At 41.2% G+C, this 17,034-nt stretch overlaps 2 protein-coding genes across 2 annotated transcripts; one reads left to right on the top strand and one right to left on the bottom strand.

Annotated features, from left to right (window-relative positions):
* Positions 1 to 78: 78 nt before the first annotated feature.
* LOC6726642 (drosulfakinins) lies at positions 79 to 668 on the top strand. Its single transcript, XM_002102019.3, has one exon. It carries the CDS (start codon positions 118 to 120, stop codon positions 541 to 543), a length of 426 nt encoding a protein of 141 aa, XP_002102055.1. The 5' UTR covers positions 79 to 117; the 3' UTR covers positions 544 to 668.
* A 2,642-nt stretch (positions 669 to 3,310) lies between these two features.
* On the bottom strand, positions 3,311 to 16,105 carry LOC27208027. The gene is made up of 3 exons (XM_016183652.3): positions 14,387 to 16,105; positions 6,762 to 7,627; positions 3,311 to 5,952 (listed from the first exon to the last, which is right to left on the bottom strand). Exons 1-3 carry the CDS (start codon positions 15,195 to 15,197, stop codon positions 5,620 to 5,622), a joined length of 2,010 nt encoding a protein of 669 aa, XP_016033127.1. The 5' UTR covers positions 15,198 to 16,105; the 3' UTR covers positions 3,311 to 5,619.
* Between the last annotated feature and the right edge of the window lie 929 nt (positions 16,106 to 17,034).

The following is a 17,034-nucleotide window of genomic DNA, read 5'->3' as shown; positions in this document are numbered from 1 at the left end:
TTGACAGCCGCGGTAACAGAATATTAAACAGGCGAGAAAGAGGGCAGCTTGCGTCTGCTGTATAAAAAGGAAGCGCCGACTTAGATGTCCACCAGTCTGCCAAGGGCACAGTAAAGCATGGGACTTAGAAGCTGTACGCACTTGGCCACGCTGTTTATGACCCTCTGGGCAGTAGCCTTCTGCTTCCTGGTGGTGGTGCCGATCCCAGCGCAGACGACTAGTCTGCAGAACGCTAAGGATGATCGGCGACTACAGGAATTGGAGTCAAAAATTGGTGCGGAATCCGATCAGACCAATGCGAATTTAGTTGGACCATCATTCTCTCGATTCGGGGACAGACGTAATCAGAAGGCAATCAGCTTCGGTCGGAGGGTGCCACTAATTTCTCGCCCAATGATACCAATTGAGCTGGATCTCCTCATGGATAATGATGACGAAAGAACGAAAGCTAAGCGGTTTGATGATTACGGCCATATGAGGTTTGGCAAAAGGGGAGGTGATGATCAGTTCGATGACTACGGCCACATGCGCTTCGGCCGGTAAACACTTGCCACCATTTAGTCATTTAGAAAACCGATTATGTATATTGTACATAGATATTAATCGAGCACACATTTTATATTAACAATTATGTAAAACGTAATAAATGTTCGCATTCCAAAATTGAATATTTCGTATTATAGGCAAACTGAAATGATAGATTCATTGAAAAAAGGATTTGAATCCTTTGCATGTGGTGTATTGGTTCATCGCAGAATTTGCCACCGCGGTAAAGAGCACATTTCCGTATATTCTGTATATGTACAGCTGTGTTCATAAAAATAGCAGTGCTTGTTTCCTGCGAGTTTAATATAAAAAATTCCTATGATTTACAGTTTTAATGATAAACATTTTTTTATAATATCATTAGGTATTTAATTTCAAACAATTCAACAAAAGTCTCACTTTTATTTCTTCAATAATTTCGAAAATATAGATTAAAACCACATATTAGGCAAAAATTCTGGTGTTCACTAAAATAGCAGTGCTATGACATAATAGTAACAAAATTCAACTTAGAACTAAGTTTTTTTTTAAATGTGTTAATTAGGGCCTAATACTTGGTTGGATAGCCTTTGTTAGCCAGTACGGCCATGCACCCACGCGGCATGGAGTCCACCAGGTCCTGGCAACGTTTGGGGGTTATCTTTCGCCAGGCATCCTGCACAACTTGCCCAATCTGAGCCTGTGACGTCGGAGAGTTCTTCGACACATATTGTTTAATGTCCCCCACAGGTTTTTAATCGGGCTTAAATCTAACTATATTCTATTTTGGGTAAACCAATTCTTATCCGATTTGGTTGTGTGTTTCGGACCATTATCCTGTCGGAATGTTAATTTTAAGGGCATATTCTATTCAGCATATGACAGAAAGACATCACTATGTGTATGTATATTGACATATGCGTTTTGGTCAATAATACCATAAATCAAATGTTATAGACGCATACCATTGTAAAAAAAAAGCCCATACCAGGCTTTTAGATCCACCGTGATTGAAAGTCGTCAGATATACTGTAGTGAACCAGTTCCACCAAATAGCACTATTTTTGACCCATCAGTCCAAAGGATATTACGCCATTTGGAGACTGGCCAGTTTAGGTAGGTTTTAGGGAAGCTTAACCTTGCCTTAATATGCCTTGGGCTAAGTAGGGAAACCTTTCGTGGACTCCTCGCACTGAAATTTTGAGTACTCGTCTCCGAATTGTAACGTCACTGATTCCCAAGTTCAGCTCAGACTTTATGTTGCTAAAGGATGCAAAAGGAGAGACTTTGCTGTAACGAACTATGCGTCGATCATCTATATCTGTGGCTTTACGTATGTACCACGGTTTTCGGGCTTCCATTCATATTTAATGGCATTGGATACCATTTTGGCAGAACATTCAAGGAACATTAAATGTCCTTATATGTTTTTCCTTCCTTTCTTAGCTTAAGAATTAACATTTTTTTCCCCTGGGAGCAGTGCTGTCCTCTACCCACTAAAATATAATTTTTGTATTTTTTTTAATTTATTGCCTTTTTTAATATACGAATTAACCTAACCAAACTCACTACCTTTTGGACAGGCAAAAAAAAGGGGTGCACCTTAAATATATAAAAAGTTGTATTTAATTATTTGTGACGAAAGCATTTATAAGGTCCTCCGACTTTTGAATTGAGAATACCTTTTAAAGAAGCATCGGATTTACTTAACAAAAATTATTGTGGAGGATGTAAGTTTCCATCAGTCCCAATTATATATTTAAGTTCTAACTTATACACATTCACCACTCTTTCTCCTAAACCATATACCATATACTGCTATATAATATATATGATATAAAATAATATATTGAAATTAGTCAACCACAGCTCATTTTTATTTTTTTATATATGTACAGTCAGTCGACAGTGTTAAGCGGAATCCGTTTTACGTTAACTTGTCTCTGTAGACTCAGTATTGCTGAATATGTAGAAAGCGTGTTTAAGACTTTTAAGCTTTTTATCCGAGCTTTGTAAAGAACTTCATGTGGCAGCTTTGAAAGCTTTCATGGAGACAGACAAGCTTGGTTGTAGCTATCATCTGCACAGAGTGGACGACAATAAATTGGAGAACTTACAGTTGTATTTAAATTATCAACAGATGTCGCCATTTTAGAACAGGTGGCGTTTTTTACTCGAAAATATTATACATATTTATGCTGGAAGTAAATGAGCAGTCGTTACTTTCTCTGAATCGGCTAATGTCTTAGACCTAAAGTTTAGTTTAAGTTATATTTCTTGTGTTTTCCCTTCCGGAAGTCTTTCCGCTGCAAACTCATGAAATGAGCGCCAAGTGCCTGCCTCTTACCGGTTTCGCTAGTCGGCTTTGCAAAGAATGCTGACTGGATTGTCCGCATTCCACAGATACAATCACACACACAGTCTCTACACATAGAGGCTGATACCAAAACCAAGCCCAAAATTTGCAGCACAAAGGAAAGTATCAACGAGTTTGTCCGCAAAGTGTAGTCTAGGCTACTACTACACTGATACGGCAAACGCTCACAAATGCAGAGAATTAAGTGTACAGCCAGTCGTAGCTTTCAGCCAAGTCGTGAGCGTAATCCAAGTCCAGTGGGTTTGGAAGGCTGTGAAGTGAGCACTTTGCTCAATAAGAGAAGTCAGATGTACCGCAGAGTTTCTCGCATTATAAGAATATAATATACAGCCCTATATATAGCCGAATATATAGCCCTAAAATAATTTCTTCTTATCAGCGCTTTAATTTTTACGGACCAAATATAAATACAAGTAGATAATATATTTATTTTCGTGTTTTTGTAGATATTAACAGAGATTATGCTATAGTCGAGTTCACCGACTATCAGATACCCATTACTCAACTAGTGGAAATGCGTACGCGAAATTTGATCATTTTTCTGGGAAATAATAAATATTCTGGAATAAAATGAGAAAAATGTGTTTCAAATTGTTCAAAAGTGTGGGCGTGACCATTTGGGTCGTTTTGCAGGTGTACGGAGGGGCGTGGCCAAAGTACTTTTTGTATAGCGATAGAAATTGGCAACACAAGACAAGACAATTTGAGCGTTAGAGTGGGCGTGGCAAAACGTTTTTTGGCAAATCGATAGAAATTTACAAGATTAATAAAATTGTCAAAAGATTTTTCAAAATTGTGGGCGTTTCAGTTCTGGGCGGAAAATAAACTTTAGCTGCGTTTATGTCTCTAGAATCTGATTGAGAAGACAGAGGCTGAATATTTTAACGGAACTCTGGGAGTGTAATCCCACACGAAGCCAACTCAACATAAATGAATATTTGTGCCTTATTAGGCTTAAGAATAAAGTGTGTGCGCTCTCTTGTAATCGTGAATCCACGAAATACGATAAATAAACCATTTAATGTGTAGAATATAATGATACCCTATCTGACTATGTAAGTTTTTTTTTTAAAGCAAAAATGTGCAAACATCTTATATATGAAAAAACGTAAAAAAAATTGCAAAAGTGTGTGCATGGCAGTTTTTGAGCTTGTTGTTTTTAGAGTGTGTGTGGCCCTGATCGACTCTGATATTGATATTGATCAGTAGTATATATATTTTATATGGTCGGAAACGCTTCCATCAACCTGTTAAACACTTTTCAACGAATTTAGTATACGCTTTTACTCTAGACTAACGGGTATAATAAAACAAATCTCAAAATTGTATTTTATGGAAATAGCTATCTGTCCATCCGTATTAACGCCGATATCTCAGGAACTACAAAAGCCAGAAGATTAAGCATACAACTCCTATAGACTTAGACTCAGCTTAAGTTGGTTTCCAAATGTTGCAAACAAATCGCCCAGAACTGCCACCATTAATTATTAATTTGATTATATTGATTTTTATTAATCTTTTAAATTTCTATCGATTTGCAAAAAAACGTTTTGCCACGCCCATACTTTTGAAAAATTTCCTTATTCTTCTCCTTTCCTTTATTGTTTGTCTTGCCAATTTCTATCGGTATACCAAAAGCACATTGGCCACGCCCCTCCTCCGCCCAAGCTTTTTAACAATTTGAAACATTTTTTCCCCTTTTTATTCCCCAATATCTATCGATATCCCAGAAAAATGATTCAATTTCCACTATCCGAGTAACGGGACAGACAGTCGGGGAACATGACTATACCATTCCTTCTTGTTTTGACCTGCGTTTTTCCGCCTTGCATTTAGTCAGATCATTGGGCATTTTCTCAGAGCCGCTGACGCTTGACATATTTATCGCCAGCCCTATGCTATAAGACTAAACCTCATAGCTAAACCTCATGTGTACACCTATTCCACCAGTACAAGTGTTTTGTTAAACATTATGATTCGGTGTTTTGCGCAATTAGGCTCGGTTAAAAAAAGTGCTGGCTTGCGTTCGAAATACTACTGGCAAGACCTGCGACAGCCGGACTCCTTAAACAGTTAGTTTGAACTCTCTGCTTATTCGTATGCAAATCAGATAGATCGATTGCATTTGCATTTCACTCTAAGCCTAAGCCCTCCGTCTGCAAAAACTGAGCTTTGGCTAATGATAAGTATTGGTGTAGGTATTTTCCATGGGTGGGTAAGTGGCGAGTGGAGATAGCTGAAGCGACTGGTGATCGGAGCTGACATGCTAATAGGTATGAGAAGCTATTTTGAGAGTGAGGAATAATTAGCTTTTGATTAGCCATGATCGTACATTTAACATTTTATTGTAGGTATTTATAGTACATATTCGAAAGCATACAGGTAATTATACGATTTGGGATAAATTTGCTACTCGTCCAGGAATGCATTTCCTTAGCCGAAAGAACGTTGTGACCGTTACATAGTCAGATAGGGTATCATTATATTCTACACACTAAATGGTTTATGTATGGTTTATGTATACCTAATAAGGCACAAATATTCATTTATGTTGAGTTCGTTTCCGTGTGGGATTACACTCCCAGAGCTCCGTTAAAATATTCAGCCACTGTCCTCTTAATCTGGTGTGCATCAAGGGTGTTTACATGACTCCAATCGCCAAAGTTTGTGTAATCTTTTTGTATAAATCATAAGGCCCAGATCAACCCAATCAACTCCTATCTTCGCGGCATTCCGAAGCTGCTGGCAGGCCCTAATGGGCCGTAGATGGCATGTGGATGCGGAGGATGGGCGTGAGGATGCTGACTGGGTCCTGGGCCATGCAACCCCCCATTTGACATTGTCATGGCATGCTTCCGCTGTAGTGTGTTTGGACCCATAGGGCGCTCCCCTTCATTGAGGTCAAGACCTGCCACCATTTGGGCGATCTCACGCTCCTTCTTTATATCCGGCGGATTGAACTGTAAGCTGGCTAGCGATCCGTGGCTTCGGCTGCGATGCTCTTGACGTATGGAGTAGCTAAAAGCTCGCTCGTTTAGGTGTCCTTTGCGCTGCAAAAAGTAATAAATGTATTATAATTAAAGTTGAACCATGACAGTTATGCTAATACAGTAAATAAAAATATGAAAAACAATCCAAATATTTTTCAAAGGTGTGGACGTGGCAGGTTTGGCCGGCTTGTGGGCACTGGAGTGGGCGTGGCAGCATGCGTCAACAATCCTGTACTGCGTCTATGTCTCTGGAATCTGTATGCTTAATCTCAATCTTCTAGCTTGCACATTTATTGAGATATCGACGTTAACCAGATCGACTCGGTTATTGATCCTGATCAAAAATATATAAGGTCACTTTTCAACGAACCTTTTACTTTAGAATAAGATACATACATACACAGCATACATATTCTAGAGACATAGACGCAGAGCAAGTTTGTTAATCCACGTTGCCACGCCCACTCTAACGCCCACAAACCGCCTAGAACTGCCACGCCCACACTGTTGAAAATTATTGTGATATTTTTCATATTTGTATATTGTAAATGTATTTGTATATGTAATTGTCTTGTAAATTTCTATCGATTTGCAAAAAAACTGTTTGCACGCTCACTCTTACGCCCACAATCAGCCAAAAACTGCCACGCCCACTCTTTTGAACAATTTTTAAATTGTTTCATATTTTTATAACCAATATCTATCCCAGAAAAAATATTAAATTTCGAGTTCGCATTTCCACTAGCTGAGTAACGGGTATCTGATAGAAAGGGAACTCGACTACAGCATTCTCTCTTGGTTGAATACATATATAGTATTTCCAAATAGACATTAAAGTTAATAATTGCAAGCCCTGTTGTACTACCCACCTTGTAGATGCCAGTGCCCCCTGGTGATGGCGATTCGGCACCAGAATTACCGGAGTCGTCTAGACCGTTCCCCATTGATGCCGCCAGCTTCCGGCTGGAATGACCCAGAGGTCGCGTCTCACCGATTAGGGACTGTGCCAATTGGGGAGCTGGGACGCCCACGACCTGTTGCTGAAAGGCGTATATGGGCGGTACTATGGGCATGCCCACGGGGACACCTCCGCCCGCGCCACTCTTTTTATCCTTTTTTTTTTTCTTGCCGGTTGAGCGCGACGGCTGAAGAGTCGCGTACTGCTGCGGCATCATCACGGGGATCTGCATGGGCGGTAGTCCCCCAATGTGGGGGTGGTGCATCATATGGACCTGATGCTGTGAAGGGTGGGGCGGTGGGTGGTGGGTGAGGTGACTGTGTGAACCCGGGGGAACGCCGCGATGACTAATTGTATGGTAACGGGCGGCGTGAAGGCCATGTCCAGAAACGTGCCCATAGGTCACGCTCCCAGGTCCCGACGGCCCCTGAAATCCTGAGCGATGCAGCGGCGCAGGGTGTACGGGCTTTGGCCGGATGAGGGTGCCTGAAAGGCTTTGGCTGCCACTAGACTTGGTTAACTTTTTGTCCCGCTTCGTCTTTCGCTCATCCTTCACTGGTGGCGGTGGCACGTCGATGGGCGTGCTGATTTGACGCGCCCGTAAAGGCCTTCCCAAGGTGGAGGTGTTTCCCGCAAACAGCTCATAGGGACTCTCTAAGGGCCCGATGCTGTCCAACTGGTCCTGCGACCCGTTCCACACCTTATGATTCTCGTCTCCGTTAAAGGACGCGTCTCCGTCATCGACGGTCACGTTGAGGTCAGCGCTGCTACCGTAGACTGTAAGAGAAAATGAAAAACGTAGTAACATTCAGTTAAGAATTTAATTTTATATTCACGGCACTGCGGAGTCTAATCTGTACATTGTAAATATTGCATAATGGCATAAGCATTACACAGCTATAGACAACAATACTAACTATAAACGGAAATCATAAAGAACAAAGGGCACTTTGATACTATCTTAGTTTCTTAATGTGGCGTAAGATTAACTGGATCCGAAAATCTATATTAAACGCCACCTATCTATGAACGTTGACCAGAGTTGTTAATATCTATTTAGATCAAAATCAACTCAAATCAAAAAATCAACTAAGCTGTGTCTATATAAGTTAGCCTTGCTTCAGGTGTATGATGTTTCAATTAACATTTGATATTCGAATGGTATATGCATACCTCAGCACGATAATTGAAAATTGACGATGAATAAAATGCTGAAATAACTTGCCCCGGTTTATTATGCCCGTTGATCGTATACGACAATGGTATACTAGATTCGTTGAAAAGTATGTAACAGGTAGATGGAAGTGTTTCCGACCATATAAGGTTTAAATATTCTTGATCAGGATCAATAGTCCATCTGACTCTGTCCGTCCGTATAAACGTTGAGATCTCAGGAACTATAAAAGCTAGAAGGTTGAGATTAAGCATACCGATTCTAGAGATATAGACGCAGCCATGTTGGCACGCCCACTCTAACGACTACAAACCGCCCAGAACTGCCACGCCCACACTTTTGCAAAATGTGACATTTTTTCATATTTTGTATGGTCTTGTAAATTTTTACTGATCTTCCAAAAAACTTTTGAACAATTTTAAAATTTTTTCTGATTTTATTCACCAATATCTTTCGATATCCCAGAAAAATTATGAAATTTCGTGTTTACAATTTCACAAGCTGAGTAACGGGTATCTGATAGTCGGGGAAGTCGCATATAGCGTTCTCTCTTGTTTACATTTAAAATAAACACGAATGAAAAAGTCCCATTCGCACCCAAACAGATGAATGGGAGTCGTCTTAGTAAGATTAACCTTCAAGTCTGTGTAATGTTGCCCGTTGTCGATTGATATTCGATGTCCATTTGTATTACATTTCGAGATAGCGACAAAGGCTAAGTGCTGAGTCGGCGCACTCGAATACAAACTAGCCAAAACACTGACCATCGTCTGAGCGGGGCTAATCCGCTCCTATGTAAAAAGTGGGCCAAGACCACAGAACAGGTCAACTGGCCTCTCCCGGGTCGCTTGTCCGCTTTGTCAGCCGACACAAATACAGACCTACGAACAGGTACTCACAATGAAGCTCATTTGGGCCATGTAAGCAACGGTTTTGTAATAAACAATGGAGAATGCTATAGTCGAGTTGCCCGACTATCAGATACCCGTTACTCAGCTAATGGAAATACGAACGCGAAATTTTATTATTTTTCTCATATATCATATCAATAAAATGAGAAAAAATTTAAAAAATTGTTCAAAAGTGTAAACGTGACCGTTTTCATCGTTTTGGTATGTGTTAGGAGGGGAACCGATAGAAAATTACAAGATTTATAAGAATATGAAAAAATATCAAAACATTTAGCAAAAGTGTGGCCGTGGCAGTTTTGGGCTGTTTGTGGGTTTCTATGTCTCTAGAATGTGTATGCTTATTCTCAACTTTCTAGCTTTTATAGTTCCTGAGATCTCGACGCTCAAACGGACGGACAGATCAAGAATATATATACTTCTTTTGGTCGGAAACGCTTCCTTCTGCCTGTTACGTACTTTTCATCGAATCTAGTGTACTCTTTTACTCTACGAGTAACGGGTATAATAACAGGAATTTAATAACCTGAGCGTGGCTACACCTGCAAGAGTCCGGTCTCAGCGTAGCCGGCACCAGCCCAAACCTGAATGGAACACGATCCCTCCATCCCCTTCCTCTACTGACCATGTTGATGGCCAACTCCAGTTGGCTCAGTTCGACCAGCGACATTGCCGAGAGCCACTTTGAAAGTGTCTTCTGTGACCGCTTTGAGTCTGGCCATTCCACAGCGCAATTCTGCGGTTTATTCCTTTAGGTCTAATGGGCTTGGTTCTACCCAGGGTCTTTCGCTGAGCGATGTTCTCTCATCAGATAGCAAGTGAAACCTGCGTGGCTTGGAACTATGACCCCGACTCGGTGGCTCTGAAAATGTGAGCCTTTGCTTGGGAAGCGATTGATTGCGCCACCAAATTTGTGGTTTTGCCAAGGGAATTCTACTTATCGTCTATGATCATCAATCTATGGACAATTAGCCGATTTGTTGCTCTTATTTTCTGTCTCATAGGAGTTGACGCTCGAAGGAGAAACTATATTGGTAAATTTAAGATTTTGTGAGTTCATAGATTTATGGACCGGGCAACATTATTAACTTGGCAGGAAGCTCTGCCCGGTAGGCATGCCTTACCGTTTAGGAAATAGGCAGCTACTTTTACCGCGCGCGAAAACTAATTTGCGTAAATAGCTGCGGAAATCCGACGGATTCCTGATTATTTAATTGACCATTGGCTCTAATTTCATAAGTCAAGCATGCTTGCTGAAAGTAAATTACTTTTCCACAGCTTTTTCCAATTAAACTTTAAAGGCATATACTTATTGCATCACTCTTTCCCCGCTGCTGTTTCTCTACTTTCGTGGCTGACAGCTATTTGGACTTACGTCATAATCGGTGGAAACAGCCCCAAAGTAAATTTTATACTCTCACTAGCTTTCCGAGGAACTGCGAGATGCGCATGCGTGCGTGAAAATATTTGTAGAAGGGGACAGGATAGGATCGCTTGTTGATCGCTTGCCGACTCAACAGACGGCTTGATTAACATTTTGATTTAAGGCTTGCCAAATTTCGGTATCATACAAATTCCCAAAAGTCTGTAGGAAGAGGAATTGCAGAAAACGAGATGGCAACAAGAATTTGGACCACAATTTTCAAATGGTTTTTTCTTTTGACTTTTCTCACTGTTGCAATGCATCCAACAAAAACCAAAACCAGCCCAGTGCCATGCAGTTTTCTGGCCGTTTTGCGTCCCTGCCTTTTCAAAGTTGCTGCGATAGAGGGACGCATGTGCAGCTGCTAGTTGCCATCTAGGCCGCATCTGGGTCAACAAGCCAGATCGGAATGTCGGAAGAGTAACCAATACGGCAGCAGCGACCAATACACTGACCAAATGATTTGGGTGGGCTTCCAAAAACGGGCTAGTGAAAGTTGGAGTTTTTGAGACAGTGTATTGGCATTTTTTGAGGCTATAATGTTGCGATCCGTATGTTCATTATCTCAAACTATTTTTCATTTTTTAAATACAAATCTTTCAATTAAGTAAGAAATCCGATTTATATAAAAACAAGATAAAACCCTTTACTTTAACGAAAAAATTTCGAAATGTCCTCAAATAAAGTAATTCTGACATATGGAATTAAAATAACCGCAATTTAATCTAATTCCATATAATTTTATATTAGGCTTGGTATGCAGCAAGTCCTTTAGATTTTGCATTACTTTTTTATTGGTATATTACAAGCACATAAGAAGTCACATTCGCATAATCTCCTAGTGCGCTTCGTCACTATGTGAACTGTCAAAGTGGTGTTGCTCTGTGGGTCCGTAAAACAGGCCTTGAAGGTGGTTGGAACAGCAAGTAGGTCACAAATCAAATACTACGGCAGCTGAGTCTGAAATCTTACATATGCGCCGGCAGCTCGAACTTGTTCAAGAGCTTTGCGATCGGGTCTAGCGTTGCAATCACTCCATCGTGATGTGGTTTCTAACATGCGGTTTCCATATAAAACGGAGTCATTCAACTACGACTGGATTTTGGTTAATGTGTCCCGTCTTTGTTTCTACACCCTGCTATTTCGTGCACCAAATGCTGTCAGCTAATTTGCATATTACGCTCTTCAATTTGCGGCTACCTTAACAGAAGCCGGCCTAAAGAAGAGCCCTCCAATACAAAAACGCTGTCGCGATGCTCAGAATGTATGTAATTGGCAATTGGGCACGTCCATTTACCAGATTTGGATAGATCTTGCATTTTTGCCAATTGCCAAGCATTTTTCAAAAATTAGGGCCTTAGAGTGGGTGTGGCCAAAAGTTTTTGGCATATCGATAGAAATCGATAGAAGCAAGACTAATAAAAATATCAAAAAACATCAGAAAATTTTTCAAAAGTTTGGGTGTAGCAGTTTTAAGCGGTTTGTGGGCGTTAGAGTGGGCGTGGCAAGAACTTTTCTGGCGTATCGATAGAAATTTATAAAACTAATACAAAAATCGAAATATATCAAAACATTTTGGTTGGTTTGTTGGCGTTAGTGTGGGTGTGGCAAAATGGGTTAGCTAACTTGCTAACTCTTTAGCTTTCATAGTTCCTCAAATCGAGGCGGTTATACGGACAGACGATCAGAAATATATATCCTCTATATGGTCGGATACGCTTTCTTCTACCCGTTACATACTTTTCATCGAATCTTGTATACCCTTTTAATCTACGAGTAACGGGTATAGAAATAACCTGGTGCCATTCAGAGAGGCTATTAAAATATAAAGCATCATTCCTTCGATATTCAAGACAAACTTCCTAAAATTCAATTTTAAGTAATTTTAAATTGCATAATAATTGCAAAAAGTGTTGAAAATGGCTATCCCTATTTCAACAAAAGCCCCAATCTCGATATTGTCTCTAGCCTGAGGTATTCTTAAAAAGTTAACGATAGAAAGTTCTCACAGACACGCTTTCCTTAGCTGAAATAAGCATGTTCAACAACATATTTCAACGCAATCTCAGAAGAGGTTCACAGCAGCACTCTCACACTGGATTCATCCTCTCTGCTACTCTCAGTTTTTGAGCCCCACACTTCCATACCGACTTACCGACTTTCCAGCAGCGCGGTTGTGGAACACGAAAGTCTAAATAAATTAGCAGTCAAAGCTAGAATTTTCACACGCGTTCATCTCGATTGACTCACTCTCTGAAGACCCTTGCATGTGTATAATGAATGTACGGCCCCGTCCCAGCCCAGTCGGTTCGACCCTACACTGTCTTAAGTTTGGCTGAACAGAACAGTGGGAAAAATCAACGCCGACTGGCACAAAAGGAGAGATGCCGGGCTCCAATGACCAGAAACAAGCAAGTAGTGATAGTCCAGATTCAAGAAGCCCATTCATTAGCAGACTTCTAACTGCAAGTCACTTGATTCGGTTTCGATTAAGTAACTGCTTTGTCAATTACCATATACACAGACAAGAGGTAGCCGAATTCAGATTACCTTTACAATTATATAAGCAAGTATAAGTATTTTCTCATTATAACTGTAACTGGTAATTTAGTAACTGGTGGAGACTCGCATTCGTTGTTGACGTTTTCCAAATAAAGCTTTTACGAAAAATGCACATATTAGTAATTCTAGTTCAATATGTACAAAGATTAACTTTTTAGGTTCCCTCAACCAGCAGGTTAGTCTGAGTTCAAGTTAAAAGTGAAATTTCCATGCTGCGCTAGAGATCGCACAATTTAGAATACTCCGAAGCAAAGTAGAGCCGCTTTCCATATATTCAGCAATTTACATGGTAATTACCACAACCTTACTACAATCGGTGGACGAAGAAACAGCAAAGTCGTGCGACGGCTAAACCTCACCGTCGTCTTTTGTACGTCACCATGGACAAAATTTAAATGAGTGGAAAGTCTTTGGTAGACATCGGAACAGTGAAAATTATTTATTTTCACTATAGAAAATAATAAATTCATTGTTTCAATGTCGTTTTTTTCGATCCCAATTAAATTTTTAAAGATGTGGGCTTGCAGGTCTTTGAGTGGGCGTGGCCAACATGGGCATATCTATAGAAATTAGCAAGACAAATGATTAAATGGCAACGTTCTGAAACAAACTCTCAACTTTCTAGCCTTTTCAGAGGATGGACATGCCCAGAACTCTTGATCCTGAACAAAAATATATACTCTATAGGGCTGGAAAAGTTTCCTCCTGCATGTTTTTACTATTTTTTTTTCTCTACGAGTAATTGGTATAAAAGGTCTCTTAACAATACAACAACAATTTTTCTATGACCTTCTTCAGGTCATGACAATAATGATTCTAACGTGCAATTTCCAATTTCGTTCACCGACTATCATATACCCGTTACTCAACTAGTGTGAAGGCGTTCGTGAAATTTCATAATTTTTCTGGGATATTGATAGATATCGGGGAATAAAATAAGACATTTTAAAATGGTTGAAAAGTGTGTGTAAGAGTGGGCGTGGCAAAAAGTTGGCTAATCGATATAAATTTACAAGAATTATAAAATACTTAAACTATATTCAAACATTTTTCAAAAATGTGAACGTGGCAGTTTTGGCCTTAGGTTATGGTCTTAGGGCGTTAGAGTGAGCGTGGCACATTTTTTTGCAAGTCGATAGAAATTTACAAGACTAATAAAAAAATGTGAAAAAATATCGAAACATTTTATAAAAGCGTGGGCGTTTGAGTGGGCGTGGCAGCATGGGTAAACAAACTTGCGCTGCGTCCTTGTCTTTTGAATCTGCATGCTGAATATAAACCTTCTAGCTTTTATAGTTGAGATCTCGACGTTCATACGGACAGACGGACACGGCCAGATCGACTCGGCTATTGATCCTGCTGAAGAATATATATATACATGCATATACTTTATATGGTCGGAAACGCCTCCATCGACTTGTTGCGGGTAACGGGAGATATGAGAATAAAATATGAAGCAAAGTACTTACAGTTCTTGACGGATGTATAGCCCTCTGCTGCACTGCCGGAGCTACCCCCGTTCATGCCTATCGCTGATCCATTGGCGAGGCCGTTCGAAGCGCGGCCCAAGCTATTTAGCGTCGTAGTGCTGCCCGTCCGCGATCTCCATCCTCCTTGGGCGGAAAGGGACAGATGGTGGTTGCCGCCTCCGCCTCCGCCTCCGCTCCCGTTTCCGACTCCGTTAGCCAGGCCGACGCCGGTAAGGTCGGAACTAGACTTGCTAACGGCACCGCTCTTTAAGGTGCCGTAGACGCTACCGCCGCCGCCCGTCTCCAACTGGCGGGCGTAAGAGTTGTCGGCGTAGGCGTGGAAGCAGCACCTGACTAGCGCGTTCGCGGCCGCCTCGCGCTTGCAGATGAAAACGTGGCACTCCAGCACCTTGATGCCGGTAGTACGTCGCAGAATAGCAGCGAAAATGGGTGGGTGCTGAGCGCGCGGCATTCGCGCAAAAGGCGAGTCCAGAGGGAGGAACTTTGGTTCCGGGTGGGCGTTTCCGCGCTCTGGGATGAGCACTTGGCGAACGGCGGCGCAGTAGTGTAGCGACTCGATCGGGAAGAAGCGCGTGATCTGTTTGAGGTTTTCGTCCACGTTCTCCAGCAGGATGCCGTTGGACCAGACGCTCAGCCAGCTGTCGATGCCCTTGGCGCCCACTGCTCCTTCCGAAGGATACAGGCTTCGCAGCGGCTCCTGGATGCCCTGCAGCCCATCCTTGCTCTGTCGGGGCACGGCACTGCCCAAGTAAAGTACTCGGCATCGGCAAATGGGCGTGGAGTCGCCCATTGCAACTACGTAATCTACCTACAAACACCTAAAGCTGTAGCTGTTGGTTGTGGTCTTGGTATTGCGTTCCAGTCGAGAGCGCGACGAAAAGAGATGAGAGACACGGGCGGAGAGCAGGTCGAAAAAATGTGGATTTTCTGGTTTTGCTTTGTGTGCTGGCCACGTTCGTGTCGTATGCAGTGGTATTTCTGGGCCTGTAGCTGTGTCTGTGCCTGGGTGCCGTTCGTCGGCCGACGCCAGAGAACTTTTCGTTTAGGTAAGCGGATATTTCTCGCCGCGCAGTCAGAGCCACTGGCTCACAACAGTGTTCGCGATCGGGTTCACAGAAACACGAGCGCACACACACTCGAACATAGCGCGGTGACAGCATACGCACACACAAAGTCGCTGTGAAACTGCATCAATCAATAATACTGTTGCTCGAATTTGCGAAAACGAAGCCCGATTACAAGGGACAGTTATGGCATTATCAACTGGCAAAGCCCTGCCCTCTCACTCGCACTCCGGAGTTGAAACACACGCACACAAGCAAACGCCTGGAAAACAAATATGGCGCCGTGAGGTTCTGATCGCGAAACTCCTTGCATACTTTCACTCTGCGCACGCGCTGTCAAGCTCTTTACCCCTCCCGTATAATGCAACTGGGCTGCTACGTTTCCCCTGGTTCAACTGACGATAGCCACTGGGTCGTCCTACTGGCGCCCGCTACGAATTCAGGCTTGTCAACGCGACGACGTCTTTCTGGAAAATGAATCTGGCCGACAGTGTCTGAGCGACGTCTACTTGCCGTTCGCTCGCGACGAAAGAGCCGTCGAAAGACGCTCTCTGCGCTCACTCACCTTACTCACCTGCTTACCATTTCTCGCTCTCTGCCCGACCGACTTAAGGCAGGTACTAGTAGGATTCTGTCTCGACCCCATCGGTGACGCAGCTGGGCGCTGGAGGGAAATGGATAATCTACTAACAGATCAGCGACATGTGCCAGTACTAAGCTATGTACCTATGTACATATGTATGTATGTTTATGGGGCTTAAGACTATTCAACTTTATATCTTGAGTTTAGAAGAACTACGCTACCTACCATTGTGTTTTGTCAAAAAACTAGCAGGTAAAATAAGAGAGAATGCTATAGTCGTCTTCCCCGACTATTAGATACCCGTTACTCAGGTAGTGGAAATGCGATCGCGAAATTTCATAATTTTTCTGGGATATCGATACATATGTATGTATTGGTGAATAAAATGCGAAAAAATTTAAAATATTTCAAAAGTGTGGGCGTGGCACATTTGGGCGAATCAAAAAAACTAATACTAATAAAATTATGAAAAAATAATTTAGTTTATATTTTAATACATTATATTATATTATATTATATTATATTATATTATATTATATTATATTATATTATATTATATTACATGATATTATATTAAATTATATTATTTAATATTATATTATATTATATTATATTATATTAAATTATATTACATTACATTACATTAAATTACATTACATTACATTACATTACATTACATAACATTACATTACATTACTTTATATTATATTATGTTAAATTATATTATATTTTATTATGCTATATTTAACTATTACACATTAGTTGGCTTATGAAAGGCTTTTTTGTGCTACTTGACGATTAAAGTTGTGATGGTGTAACACATAACGCATTGTACCAGGACTACATTTTTAGCCATTTCGCCTCAATCTATCCATTTTTTTTGAGTAGATAGCTTTGGTCTTCACCACTCTTTCTACTTAAGATAACTATTTTTTAAAGGTGTGATATGCAATTCCTTTAATTCTTGCGCCCTCTTCTCT

Source organism: Drosophila simulans, chromosome 3R, assembly GCF_016746395.2.
Source record: "Drosophila simulans strain w501 chromosome 3R, Prin_Dsim_3.1, whole genome shotgun sequence".
NCBI classification, from domain to species: Eukaryota; Metazoa; Arthropoda; class Insecta; order Diptera; family Drosophilidae; genus Drosophila; species Drosophila simulans.
Note: the sequence above shows the minus strand (reverse complement) of the source record. Positions and strands in the feature narration are given on the sequence as shown.